General features: G+C 54.3%; 4 protein-coding genes across 4 annotated transcripts; 2 read left to right on the plus strand and 2 right to left on the minus strand.

Annotated features, from left to right (window-relative positions):
• Positions 1–200: 200 nt before the first annotated feature.
• Positions 201–6,548, minus strand: UMAG_04230 (DNA-binding ATPase; the record flags this gene model as incomplete). The annotated part of the gene is made up of 1 exon (XM_011392407.1): positions 201–6,548. The coding sequence occupies one exon, from the start codon at positions 6,546–6,548 to the stop codon at positions 201–203; it is 6,348 nt and encodes a 2,115-aa protein (XP_011390709.1).
• An 897-nt stretch (positions 6,549–7,445) lies between these two features.
• On the plus strand, positions 7,446–8,395 carry UMAG_10408 (mitochondrial 54S ribosomal protein uL15m; the record flags this gene model as incomplete). The annotated part of the gene is made up of 2 exons (XM_011392460.1): positions 7,446–7,655; positions 7,757–8,395. 2 exons carry the CDS (start codon positions 7,446–7,448, stop codon positions 8,393–8,395), a joined length of 849 nt encoding a protein of 282 aa, XP_011390762.1.
• Positions 8,396–8,613: 218 nt separating this feature from the next.
• UMAG_04232 (rRNA-processing protein UTP21) lies at positions 8,614–11,940 on the minus strand (the record flags this gene model as incomplete). Its single annotated transcript, XM_011392408.1, has 1 exon — positions 8,614–11,940. One exon carries the CDS (start codon positions 11,938–11,940, stop codon positions 8,614–8,616), a length of 3,327 nt encoding a protein of 1,108 aa, XP_011390710.1.
• Positions 11,941–12,525: 585 nt separating this feature from the next.
• UMAG_10410 (putative ATP-dependent RNA helicase HAS1) lies at positions 12,526–14,250 on the plus strand (the record flags this gene model as incomplete). Its single annotated transcript, XM_011392461.1, has 1 exon — positions 12,526–14,250. The coding sequence occupies one exon, from the start codon at positions 12,526–12,528 to the stop codon at positions 14,248–14,250; it is 1,725 nt and encodes a 574-aa protein (XP_011390763.1).
• Between the last annotated feature and the right edge of the window lie 43 nt (positions 14,251–14,293).

Consider the following 14,293-nt stretch of genomic DNA (forward strand, 5'->3'; position numbering starts at 1 on the left):
TCCGTCACGCTCTTATCACGTTGAGCCCCACAGCCTTACCTTTCTTCGTGTCATCCTTTGTGATTCATACTTTGGCTTGCTTCCCGTTCCCCTTGCAGCCCGCACGAGCTGTGATGATCAGCAACATTGAGTCAAGTTGATTTCTACAGTGCTGCTATTGCCAACGATGCAGTCACAGCAACAAAGACAGGATGGTAAAACTACTGATCCGGCCTCCAACCGCTCATCTGGCTATATTCCTGCTCCTCGTTCTCGGGGCCACGATGAGCACCTTCCAGAATCTGTTTCTGAGTGAGCTTCGCGAAACCCTTCTTCTTGGCTGGATCGCCATTAGCGCCACCATCTGTACCACTCGTGCCACCCTGTGCATTGAACAAGTCCAAGATCTGGTCCGTCTCCATACTGTCCATTCCCGCGTTCTGCTGGTTCACCACACTGTTGGCCACGTTCAGTTTGAACCTCTGCAATCCCATGATCTTGGCCTCGAGCGTGTTGCGCGTGATCAGGCGGTACACGTTGACTACCTTCTTTTGACCCAGTCGGTGGGCTCGGTCCATGGCTTGTAGGTCCTTCATCGGGTTCCAGTCGTGCTCGACAAAGATAACTGTGTCTGCACCGGTGAGCGTCAGACCAAGACCGCCGACTTGGGTGGTGAGCAGCAGCACGTCGATCGAGGGATCCGCGTTGAACGTCTGCACAATCGAGTGGCGCTTTTCCGCGCTAACCGAGCCATCCAGACGCATGTACGACACGGACGGCATCAGCGCAGCGAAAAGATCGCGTTGGATAATGTCAATCATCTGCTTGAGCTGACAGAAGATCAACACGCGGTGCTGCGAGACTGCGCTCTCGCCACCAATGTCGCCGTTCAGATCGGATACGCCACCACTACCAGCAGCAGCAGCAGCGCCACTCGCCCCAATACCACAGTCCAACAACAGCTGCCGCAAAGCTTGCAACTTGGGCGAGTGTGAAATATCGTTCAACGATCCTCCACTCTTGTTGAGCTTGTGCTTGATTGCAACGTGTTTCGGATTGTCATCCGTCAACACGAGCGAGGGGTGATTCACCAGCTTGCGCATGTACTGCAACGCCTTGAAGACGTGCTGCTTCTCAGAATTCGGTTCCTTGCCTGCCAAGCTCGCCTCTGAACTTGCAAATGCCTCGGCCTCGTCTTCGTTCTGGTCCTTGCTGAAATCGTCGTACAGCTGCTTCTGGATCTCGCCCAGATCGCACTCAATGTCTTGGATAATCTTGGGTGGCAGATCGTCCAGCACATCCTCCTTCAGACGGCGGAGCAGGAAAGGGAGCACCTGCTTGTGCAATGCTTCCAGCGCCAAAGCTGCAGCCTCCTGCTCCTTGGCGCCAAGCTTACCGTCGCGCGAAGCGATAATTGGTTTACCAAATCGCTCGTGGAAGCTTCGCTCTGTACCCAAGAAACCAGGCATCAGGAAGTCGAACAACGACCATAGCTCGAGCACGTTGTTTTGAATTGGAGTTCCCGACAACAGCAATCGGTGATTGGCTCGGATCATCTTAACCGCTTTTGTCGTCTTGGTCTTAGCTGAGCGGATGACATGCCCTTCGTCGAGGATGCAGTAGTTCCACGAAATTTGCGAGAGAGCCGCAATGTCGTTTCGTACCACATCATATGACATGACCACCGCATCGTATCGATGAATCTCGCCTTGCAGCCGTGCACGTTCAGCGGGAAGACCAGAATACAGCAGCGGTCGAAGGTTGTTGGCGTACTGCTTGATTTCGTGGCACCAGTGTCCCGTCAGCGTCGGCGGACAGATGATCAAGCTCGGTAAGGGCTTTGCATCGGCCGCCTGCGTAAGCCTGTAACGCTCTGCACGCTCAAAATGCTTGGATGAAAGAATGCAAATCGACTGGAGCGTCTTACCCAGACCCATGTCATCACAGAGAATGCCGTGCAGTTGATACTTGGCCAGGAACGCCATCCAGTTGACTCCGTCTTGCTGGTATTTTCGTAGCTTGGCATTGATTTTGACGGGGATCTGGTACGGTTCCACTTTGGAACCGTCGAGCAGCTGCATAAGGAACTTGCGTTCAGTCTCGCGACGCTCCAAAAGTTCAGAAGGAAATCCAGGCGGGTCAGGAAGACCCGCTTCGAGTGGGACCATCTTGACGAGGGAGGCGAACGTGTTGGTCGCCACCAGACGCACCATTTCGTCATTGTCGCTCATGCGGCCCAGAACAGGCACGATGAGGAAGATGACGTACGGCAGAATTTTCAGATCGAGCTGTTGGACTGTGTGGTAGATCAGCTCGACAGCGCCTTGGCGGTTCGTTATCGAAGCGGGGTCACCGACGAGCGGCACCACCTTCTCGACGATGTGCTTGAGCGCTACTTCTGTGAGACAGCTGGCCACCACTGCAAAACATTTAGCCGCTGCTGAGCGGATCACGGCGAATTCGCTCTGAATAGCGAGCGTCAGTGCAGGTAGCAGCTCGACCACCTTATCGCAAAGACTGCCTTTGAGGTTGGGCAAGTTGACATCCAGCACAGCACAAGCATCCAGAATACTCTGCCCGAGATCATCCTGCTTTTCAATGAGCGCGTCGGCGTCTGCTGACGTGGAGCCAAACGTGCCCACCAGCGAGCTGCTCATGCACTGCCACAGCATGGGAACCACATCGAAAAGCGTGTCGCCAAACAGGTCTGCGAGCTGAGCAAGCGCTGCAGCAGCACCACGTCGAATGAGCTTGCCTTGAAGAACTTCCTCCGACTCGACCGTTTCGTCCTTGACGCTGGTCCTACCAGGTCCTCTCGGAACTACGGTGGGCTCGTTCATGCTGAGAATGCCTTCGCGAACGTTCTTACTAGCAGCAAAGATGGCGACACGTGTCGTGTCCTGACAAACAAAGGCGCAGAGGTTCTTGACAATCTTGTCGCTCGGATTCGATTTGGCAGTGGGCGAGACGCAATACTCGACAAGCCTGGCGACAGAGCGTGCCGACCGAGTCTGGAGGTCCATATTCTCCTCGAACTTGACGCTATTCATGATGCTGCGGATGACAGGGTTGAGCTTGGAGGGGAGCACCTTGAGGGAAATGACAGCGCTGGCGATTGATGCAAATACTTGGGTGTCCTGTTTCTCCTTGTTCGCCTGATAGAAGCCGATGGCAGCGATGAGTTTGCGACGGCGATCTTCTAGCAGCGGCAGAGCTGCCTTTTTGGCTTTCGATCCAGCGTGCGTGAGCAGCGAGTCGAAACCGGTCGATGCCACAGCCTTGGCTGTGTCGACGGTGAACGCGTCGGCCATCATTCCGAGGGGATCCACAGTGGCAGGAAGCGCCGGAATTTTTGCCTTGGCCACCTTCGCATCACGTTGGAATGAATTGTAGAGTCCCTGACACTCAGCTTGGATGCGTTGCAGCATCACAGTCATCTCGGCATACGTGGGCGGGGCTGGCGTCTCGAGAGCGCTGATAAGGCGACCAGCAATGTCGGGTACAATCGTGCTTGAGTCTTTGAGATCGATCCCAAGCGTAGCACAAGCCTGGGCCCACTCTTGGATGATGGCTGCGCTCAAGCACTTTTGCAGCGCTGATGTAGACTCGAGATATTCACGAAGGACAGCTCCGAAAGTAAGTTCGTCTTCGGCGCGAGGGAACCGCGCGAGTGCATCACCCAGCGCCTCTGCAGCACTCAGACGACCGCGAATGACGGCATCGACGCCGACCAGCGAAAGATCCTGTGTCAAGATACTCTTGTCAACGTTGTGTCGGTTAGTATCAGCGTGGCCGCTGCTTCCGAACGACGCGTTATAGAAGAGGGTAAAGTCGATGGGCGAGCCGAGTGGGGTCATGATGATTCGGAAGAAGTCGACAATATATGGTCCAAGGAGGGACTGAACCGTGGCAGCGTCGCCAGCAACGTGTGCGAGGGCATGGCGCCAGGCATCGGCGCTTGCGCGGCGGATGGGCAGCTTCTCCTCCACAACAAGGTTCTGGAATAGAAGGCGCAAGACACGCTCATCGATCCAGTCTTTGGGCAGAGAGGGAACGGTCAGGAAGACGCGCAGCGCATTAAGGACTGACAGGCGGACGCTGGTGATCGTGTGACGGAAAAAGGGGAAGAGGCGCGGTATCAAAAGGGACAACGCACGTTGCTCTTGTGCTTCTGCACGTAGATGGATCACGATTCCGGGGTGCTCGACGAGCTTGGCCAAGAGGTCCATTACACCGCCGATACTGCTAGCAAGGTCGTCCTTGAGATCTCCGAGGCAGTCCCACAGCTGGTTAAGAAGCCTGCCAACCTCGGTGGGGAGCTTTTCAAGGATTACATCAACGATGGGCACGAGAACCGAGGCAGCTACGGCGCGCACATCATCGTCGTCATCTTTGAGACCAAGGATGGCTACCTCAACAACATCACGCAACATTTTGGCAGTGTCGATGATGGCAGTCTCTTCGGAAATCGGCTTGTGGTCAGGCACTTCCGTCTTTATGTCAGCGATCTCGCTCTTGACGCTCTCGGAAGACATGAGCAGGTCCTTTTTGACAACGACCTCGTACTTGAGGCCTAGCAAACCGGCATGACGCACTTCCCACACATAGCCTTTCTTGCCTCGCTTAGCTGCGAATCCAGCGTTGAAGTCGGTGGTAGCGCCTTCAGCAGCGTGGTCTTGACGGATCATCTGCAAGAGAACGTTGTGGACCAAGAGAATGGACGATTCTGGCATATGAGGCAGCAAACAGGCAAGCGTCTGGCTTGCAGTCTCACGGACAGGTGCAACGACCTGATCAAAGACAAAATCTCCGAGCCGGTCGAGTGCAAAAACACAGAGAAGCTTGATCGACATGTCGTCGCACCAAGCCTTGTGCATCTTGGCATTATCCTGCTGCGAAGCGAGTTGAACTTTGCCGCCACCAGAGCCTTGCGTCTTGAGAAGCTCCCGGAGACCGAGAGCAGCGCCGTGACGGGTCTCCCAAGTTGGACTGAAGAGATCGACGCTCAGAGTATCTACCACGAGGCGGAAAGGCCACTCTCCGGGCCTGACCTGGAATGGATCGGCGGAAGAGGAGTATGCAGGGGCCCCAGCGACCCCCACAGCGGGCGACGAAGCCGCGGCAGGTGAGCCAGGCACTTCGCTGATGGGCGTGGGGGTGGAAACGCTGCCTGTAACAGCAGGCAACGAGCCTGGACCGCCTGCAGGATGTTTGGGTGTTGGCGGAGGACCGGCAGCGAGATAGTCGCCGGCTGTTTCGGCATTGGCGGGGGTCGCAGGGGTCTGCACGAAAGCGCCAGAGGGAGTTTTGACACGGAGGCCACCCGCGGCACTTTGTGATGCAAAGTCTGTGCTATCGATGACCCTCGTCTTGGCATCAGATGGACCATTCTTGCCCTCGATCTTGCGCTTCCTCTTCAGAGCATTGCGCTCCCGGGCACTGAGCTTGCTCATGTCGATCTCATCTGCGGGTGCCTCGGAGCCGGACGCAACCGGCAGTGGTGATGGTGAGGGGGCGGATATAGCTGGTGCAAACGTGGGCGTGACTGGGGAAGGAGAAGCAGAGGCACCATTGTTTGCGAATCGCAGCGGCGGAAGGGAAGACACCGCAGGCGAGCTGCCCCCGGTGAAACGAGGAGCTGGTAACTTGGATTTGGAAGCGCCTCCAGCAGCTGTTCTCCAATCTACGCTACCTTGGGACGAGTGAGGCACGGAAGAGATAGTTGCTGACTCTCCAGTCTTGAGTTCGGCCTCGACATCCATGCCGATGTCCATCTCATCGATACCAAAGCCGAGGCCAAGTTTGCTGGCAACATCCTTCTTGGCCTGAGCTAGACGATCGCCACCAACAGCGAGCGAAGCCTGCTCGAATTCCTTGCCTGCGGACGAGAGAAGTTTTGTGCCTGTAGCCAACACAGTGGGAAGCGAGAAGGCATCGAAAGTGAGAAGCGATTCAGTGGCAAGCAGTTCAGAGAGGTCTGGCTTTTCGTCCTTGATATCGTCATCGTCGTCTGTGAGAATCGACTTGGAGCTTTCGCCTGGCTTGGAGGGCTGGATGTCTGGGTCCCAGATTCCAGCGGCGTGGCAGATGCTCTCGATGGCAAGAGCAGCAGCTACACGAGTGTCCCAGCTCTTGGAGCGGAGGAAGGGAACGACTCTTGCGAGGTACGATGTGATCTCATCCCAGTCGCCGTCGGTGCCTCGATAAATGCCGAATTGGTCGTCTACGGAAGGTCCACTGAAATTGTGCTGCTTGTTAATCTGTTCGGAAGTGCCGAACTTGGCAGTCTGCTTTTTGGACGCGGAAGATGATGCATCTTCTGACTTAACCAGGCCATCCGCTTCTGGGTCGATGGTCGGCGTCGAAGTGCCCGAAACAATGGCGTTGGACTGTGTCGAGGACTCGACCTTTTGCGGCCTAGCATGAGCGGCGGCCTGCTGTGCTGTGCTCTGACCTCGAATACGCACCGCGGCAATCTGGCCGAGTTGCTTGGCAGCTGTAGCACGGATGGCAGGCGTAGACCCAGTGTCAAGAAGCGACACCAATCGATCTAGCCTTGTTGCAGCCATTTTGATGGGGCACCGACTGCGGGCAAGAGAGACGACAAGATACTAAAACGCGTCGGCAAGATCGTGTCGAGCGTCGCCAGAGAACGCTGCAGTTGACGCGTCGGGCACAGACAGCTGCGAATGTGATCTCGGGACTTCCGATTCGGAACAGCCTTTGACAAATGGCACGGCGCGCGAGTGGCCGTGGCCAAGATCGAAGATGTCGGAAGAATTGCCGATTGCCAGGTGTAACTTATACTGGGCGGGCGCGCGAAATTTGAGGAGTGGATGGTGCGTCGGTGTGGTTTTTGGAAAGACTGGGTTTTTTTTGGCGTCGAGCTGCAGAGTCCGGCGAATATATACGACACAAGATCAGCGGTTTCTTCTGGACCGCTCGTCACACCGCGTCGAGTGAGCGGATGCAGGATGTGGAAGCAAGACTCGTTGACTGTCTAAGAAAATTGGAATAACAAACTCACGACTATTCGTGATTTAAGAGCATCGAAATCGTCAATCGTGAATGGCAAACTGCATGAAAAGCACGGCAGAACGCGGAGTCGTGAGTGGAGGCGAAAAAAGCTGTTTTCAGACTTGCTGTTCAGTTCGAGCGGCGCTGCAGAATAAAGCCAAATAAAGCCAGCTTTTTTCCTTTTTTTTTTTTTTTTTTTTTTTTCGCTGCCTCGAACCCGCGAATATAGAAGCAAGCTAATCGGACTCGAAATCTTGTTCTTCATCCCGATTCAGTCGATCGATTGCCTTTGCTCAATGGTAAAAAAGTTGGCCATTCGAGAAGAACTCAACGGCACTCACAGCTCTGATCGCATCGGTCTGTACCATCTCCTCGTCAACATCATCCCTCCCATTCCTTACGCCGCAGCAGCGTTCCAATACAGCTTTTACAGTATTCGCGCATCTAGCATGTCCGCAGCATCTCTCACTCGATCTCTTGCGAGACTGAACCTAGCACATGGCTCGCAGGTTGCTCGAATCACCTCGCGACAGCCCGTCCGCCTTGTCGCTCCTATCGCATCTTCATTCTTCCGCATCACAGCTTGCGCATACACTACGCCCACCTCTTCTGCAGCCATTCGACTTGGCAACCTTCAACCTGGTCAGCCTACCAAGAATGTAAGTATTGTTGCTCCGACTTGCCTGTCTGGTCGTCACAGTCAAGAGACGTGTTTGCTCACATATCCGCACTCGTTTTGTACGCCGATATGATCGCACAGCGCAAGCGACTTGGTCGAGGTCCATCTTCCGGCCGTGGTGGAACTAGTACCCGAGGTCACAAGGGCCAAAAAGCTCGTGCTGGCAATGGCAAGCCCGTTCCCGGATTCGAAGGTGGTCAATCTCCTTTGACTCGTCGATTCCCCAAACGAGGCTTCAACAACGTCCACGGTCAGACCTTTGTCGCTGTAAACCTGGACAAGATCCAACATTGGATTGATCGCGGCTTGCTCGACCCTTCCCGACCGATCACTGCCAAGGAACTGTACGAGACCCGCTGCATTCATTCGCTCAAAGATGGTGTAAAGATTCTCGGCGAAGGCGCAAATCATCTCGAAGCTCCCGTCAACCTGATTGTTTCAAGGGCAAGTCAGTCTGCAATTCAGGCCATCGAAGCCGCTGGAGGCAGTGTCGAGTGTAGATACTACACACCGCTCAGCTTGAGAGCGTTGGTCAAGCCGCATAAGTTTGCAGGAAAGATCTTGCCACGGCCGGCCGATCCTATTAACAAAAAGGATTTGGTGTGGTATTCTTCCCCAAGGAACAGGGGTTACTTGGCAAAGAGAGCAGCGCTGACAAGGGCGCTGACTGCTGAAGACACGGTCGCCAAGGAGGAAGCTGTGTCAGAAACCGTTGCTTGAAGCAACTTTCCACATTCGTGACTGTTCGGCTGAGCGAAAGTTCATCATGTACTTTTAATATTTTCTCATTCAATTGGTTCTCATGACCTTAGGCTAGACTGCAAATGTTGTAGAGAAGGAAGGAGCTAATTTCGACAAAAAAGAGTTTGAACGCATTGAGCATGTGTATGGTCACCATGGTGACCATCAAAGTTGAAGGTATTGATGTAGCTATAGACTCAGGTCATGGGCAGACCGCGCAAGAAGGCTAAAGTTCCAAGGCAGTGATCCAGCAGACCGTTGAGACGGTTGCTTTCCGCCACCTGTGCGCGAATTAGCTTTCGAATCACCGTCTTCAGCCTCTTGGCCTCTTCCTCGTCCACTGCTCCAAACTCGTCGTCGTCCATACCTTCATCATCGTCGTGGCCGTCCTGTCCATCGTTGCTGATTTCTGGGTTGAAGGTCTGCAAGATCAAATCGGTATGCACCTTCAACAGAGTTGCCAGCAGCGCCTGCACCGCTTCAAAATCACGATGCTGCTTAAGCCGCTTGAGCAGCATCGTCAAGAACGCCACCAAATCATCGTTGGACGTGAGCGATCGAATCTCAATGTCCAATTGCGGCGTCGAAAGCGTTTCGAGGTACAAGAAGAAGCCGGATGCGTCGTCCTTCTCCAATGCAGCTTCGAGTCGCTCCTGAAACTCGGTCTTGAAGCTGATCCCGCCGGATGAGAAAATATTGGACTTTTCGCTCTTGTCGAGTCCCTCGCCTTGTTGAGTGGCCGTGGATGCTGTGGGATCAAACTTGAACTCAACGCCAGATACGGTTTGAGGGAGGAAGAAAGGGGCTCGGTTTGCTTCTGGCTTCTCTGGCGGTGCTTTGGGCTTATTGCGCTGCTTGATCGTGTCGAGATTGATTAAGGTCATCCAGCGAGCACGAGGCATCGTAGAAAGCGTAATCAATCCGCCTTCTTCACGCGTGGAGTCAATCAGCTGCGGTGGCGAGGTGTATACGCGCTGCAGCTCGGGCTCTCCCACTTGCAGCATCGTCTCGGAGAACTCAGCCAGGGCTGCATCTTCGATATCTCCCTGTACTGTAGGCAAAGCCACCGCAGTAGCTTCCTCTTCCTCTTCCACCACTTCGGCAAGCTCGTCAAGACCTTGCATAGCGACGGGCGAGAACTGTGACTTGTTGGCCCACAGGTAAATTCCAACGCTGTCCACGTGGGCTGTTGCAAGAAAGTCGCCTGTGGGCGAGAAGGTCACCGAGGTAGCTATACTGGCCACCTTGAAAGCATCAATGAGACGGGACGAGGGAATGTCAAAAGTGCGAATGACAGCATCCATTGAGGTTGTGATGATCCATCGTGCGTCGTCACTGAAGCAAGCGTCGAGAATGCGACCGCGGAAGCCGACAAATTCTCGCACCACGCGGCGCGTCTCGATATCTACGAGTCTCACCACCAGGTCGTCAGAAATTACGAGAAGAAGGTTGGAATCTCGGTGAAGTTGGATCGACGAGATGCCAGAGGTTGAGATGGTGGTTCGATGCAACAACTCGGTCGAGGTGAAATCGTACCACGAAAGCTTGCCGTCCATGGTGCTGATGATGACAAAGCGGTTGAGCGCATCCGTAGCTACGCCCGTCACGGCCGAACCCTTGACACGGGCATTGAGCGCTGCCTGCGCCTTTCTGGAGCCTGCCGGAAATTCTTTCGCCTTAGCAGGCCCCATTGGGTCGAGCGGACGAGTGTCGAACGTCCTTCGGTGCGCATACGATTGCATGTTGTATACCTCGACAAGGCCTTCTGAGTTGCCGATAAGGCCAAAGTTGCCACAAGCGCTGACGCAAGCCGTTCTAGCCTCGGCGATGATCTTGCGCTGCGCTGAAGCGGACAGTGGCTTCTTGCCCATCCTCTTGTCCCGAACGGTCCAAGTGTTGGCGAATTGTCGACCTTGGTGCGTAGTGAGCACATCGTCCCAATCACGACTCCGGGTCAAGCTAAAGGACAACGAGCTAGCGGCGGGGAGCTTGAGCGAAGACACCGACACGGACAGCTGACTGCTCTTCTTCTGAAGCTCTCCTTGGCTGAGCTCGTGTGAGCGTGAGTCTCGAACCACCGAAATGCTGCGGATCGAACGATCACGACCGGCAGAAAGGATCTCTTTGCCATCTTCACCATAATAGCGGATGAGGTGAGGGGGCTGATGATGGCCCGAACGTCCTTTGAGAAGACGCGGCGGCATGGAAGCAGACTCGAAGAACCACTGCTTGCAGCTGTTGTCGCCACCGGACGAAATAAGCAAAGGCTGGCCTGGCACAAACTCGATGCTGCCTACAGCGCCGTCGTGAGCGTCCTGAATGGAGTAGGTTAGCCTGGGACCATTGTTGGCCGAGCTTGTTCCAGAGCCAGAGGCAGGTTCAAGATCAAAGATGCTGATGTTGCCCGAGTTGGTGGCAATGGCGACCGAGTGCTGCTTGCCATCGGAGCGAAAGGAGACGGAACCGGACGAAAGTCCACCTGACGCGTGAATCGCAAAGAGACTCTCATCGAGACGGATGTCGTGCAGGAGAACGTGCCCATCGGCGTATCCAACTGCTACCACATCGACAGCGGGCGACTGAGTCAGGTTGACTATAGCAGCAGAGGATTCGGCCGAGATAGGACCAGCAGCGGAAAGTCGAAGTCTCTCTGCTTTGTACATGTGGACGAGCGATCCGGTCCGAATGTTCCAGAGCGCCAGTTGACCACCAGTAGATCCAATCAAGATTTTGTTGAGGTAAGTGGCAGGGTGGACAAGTGAGCTGGCCACGAAATCGCCGGGAAGGTCGATACGCCGGACCAGTTCCGTGCTTGCAATCGACCAGACAAATACGCTGCGTCCATTAGAGGATAGTGCGACAATGGTATCTCCGAAGACAATCAAAGAAGACAGCTGCGTTCCTTGTTCTTCCTGCAGTTCTGCGGCCGTCGTCGATACGTCTGAATCGGTGTCTGAATCTGATTCCAGGTCTGAGACATGGTCACCTTGGTCACGTTGTTGTGCATTGGGCTTATCAAAGCGCGCCATTAGGCTGTCAACGGTATCGTAGACAGCATCCACCTTTCCGCGCTTGAATCGGTACACCTTGGAACCTGCTGCAGCAAGCACAGCATCTGGGCTCAGCGAAATGACAAGCGACGAGATGGGCGCGGGCAACGACGTCGACACGAAAAGCAGAGTCATCCTCTCTGCATCCCACATCGCCCAGCTGTCGCCTAGACAGGTGATGACATTCACATCCGGCGTTGTGGCATCTTTACCACCGAATCTGGTCTGAAGTGCGAAAGGAACATCGTTGCTGATCAAGCCCAGGGCACGGAAGGGTGCAAACAGCCGGTTTCGCGATATGACCTTGCGAGAGACAGGTGTGGCAAAGGAGGAGCCTTTCCCTGCATCGGTATTGCTGGCGGAACGCTGTCGTCTTCTCTTGGAAGTTGGTTCGACATCCGTCGATGCTGCTGATGTAGTTGACGCCTTGCCGTTGACATGCGTTGGTGCTGTCTTGGCCACTTTGGACGGCATGGTTGTGCAGTTCCTTTTCGTCGACGTCCTTCAAGCGTCGGTTGTCGTTGAGAAGGCAACTGTTGAATTTAGATGCTACCGAGCGGTGATGGCAGTTGCGTAGTGGAAACGATTGGCGTGCTTTGCGTCGAGAAGACTATGTCGAGGTCTAAGGACATGAAAAGCTGAGAAGAATCAGTGAATGAGCCTGGGAGGGTCTCTCCACAGCAAACCCTGTCTCTGACGAAAAGTGGAAAAAATGGCCTTTCCAAACTTGACAACCCGGGACTCGGAAATCTACCAAAGGTTTCGCAGACTGCTCAAGTGCCTCTTTCGGATTACTGTTTTTTTTTGTTTTCTTTTGTGTGCTTTGATCTGAGGCGGTAAAATTTGGCAAAATTTGAAGAGGGTTGAGAGGAAGAGAGCGAGCAAGCAAATTTGGTCTTTCAAGGTTCTTTCGTGCATTCCTTCAACGCCTCCCTCTCGCCATCATCCTGGCCTTACTATACTCTCATCTACGCCCCTGCCTCGTATTCAGAAATACTGATATCATTTTCAAGACAGAAGCTGTTCCGCTAGCTTCAACGTGTCGCATCTTTGACAGCCATGGCGCCCCACAAGAGTGACGACGTGGATGCCGAGGCCGAGCTTGCCTCTCAACTTGCGGCCGATGTCGCTGCTGCCGAGTCCTCGGCCGCTACCAAGGCCAAAGCATCTTCTGCCTCGTCATCCAGCACACCGGCTGCCGAAAGACAGCCTTTCTCCATTCTCGACCTCTCGGAACCAACACGCAAAGCCATTGACGCTATGGGGTTCAAGACTATGACCGAGGTCCAGGCGCGTTGCATTCCGCCGCTCATGGCTGGAAAGGATGTGCTGGGCGCTGCTCAAACCGGTTCTGGAAAGACATTGTCGTTTCTGATCCCCGCTATTGAAATGCTTCACAGACTCAAGTTCAAGCCAAGAAATGGGACAGGGGCTATCATCATTTCTCCTACCCGTGAACTCGCGCTTCAGATTTTCGGTGTGGCAAAGGAGCTTATGGCACACCACCATCAGACCTTCGGTATCATCATGGGAGGTGCCAACCGACGTGCAGAGGCGGACAAGCTGCAAAAAGGTGTTAATCTTATCGTCGCCACTCCTGGTCGTTTGCTCGATCATCTGCAAAACACCAAAGGCTTCGTCTTTTCCAACCTCAAAGCTCTATGTATCGACGAGGCCGACCGTATCCTCGAGATCGGTTTCGAAGATGAGATGCGACAGATTGTCAAAATCCTACCCAACGACAATCGACAGAGTATGCTGTTCTCGGCTACACAAACGACCAAAGTGCAAGATCTGGCACGTATCTCGCTCCGACCGGGCCCTCTCTACATCAATGTACACGCTGATCTTGCCGCCAGCACAGTGTCGCGTCTCGAGCAGGGCTACGTCGTATGCGAGTCCGATCGCCGCTTCCTTCTGCTGTTTACATTTCTGAAGAAGAACGCTGGAAAGAAGATCATCGTTTTTATGAGCTCATGCAACTCGGTCAAGTACCACTCGGATCTGCTCAACTTTATCGACGTTCCTGTACTCGACCTGCACGGAAAGCAAAAGCAACAGAAACGCACCAACACCTTTTTCGAATACTGCAATGCGCCTTGCGGCACTTTGCTTTGCACCGACGTGGCTGCACGAGGTCTTGATATCCCCAGCGTAGATTGGATCATCCAGTTTGACCCACCCGATGATCCGCGCGACTACATTCACCGTGTGGGTCGTACCGCGCGTGCGGGTAATAGTGGAAAGTCATTGCTCTTCCTCTTGCCCACAGAGCTCGGTTTCTTGCGCTTCCTCAAAGTGGCAAAGGTGCCGCTGAATGAGTACACTTTCCCTTCGGACAAGGTGGCAAACGTCCAAGGTCAGCTCGAGAAGCTCATCAGCAAGAACTACTACCTGCACCAATCTGCACGTGATGGGTACCGATCGTATCTGCAAGCGTACGGCTCGTACTCCCTCAAGCGCATCTTTGACATTCACAAGCTCGATCTTGCCAAGGTGGCCAAAGCGTACGGATTTTCTGTGCCGCCCAAAGTCAATATCACGATTGGAACTGGACTGAAAACGTCAGCTTCGAGCAGCAGTGGTAGTGGTGGAAAGAGGAAAGAGGTGGATGTAGACGGAGAGGGCGAAGACGCAGATGGCGAGATCAACCCAAAGAGACAGCAGAGCGACAGAAGGGCGTACTACCGTAAAAATCACCAGAATGGTGGCAGCAAGGATCACTTTCGTAAGTCTGGAGCGAATGCGACAGGCAACAAGGGTGGCAAGCAGTGGTCTCGTTGAAGGGGCCCAGCCTCGTAACTATCCAACTTTTCGCCTCCCCAAT

The sequence above is a fragment of the Mycosarcoma maydis genome, chromosome 12 (genome assembly GCF_000328475.2).
Source record: "Mycosarcoma maydis chromosome 12, whole genome shotgun sequence".
NCBI classification, from domain to species: domain Eukaryota; kingdom Fungi; phylum Basidiomycota; class Ustilaginomycetes; order Ustilaginales; genus Mycosarcoma; species Mycosarcoma maydis.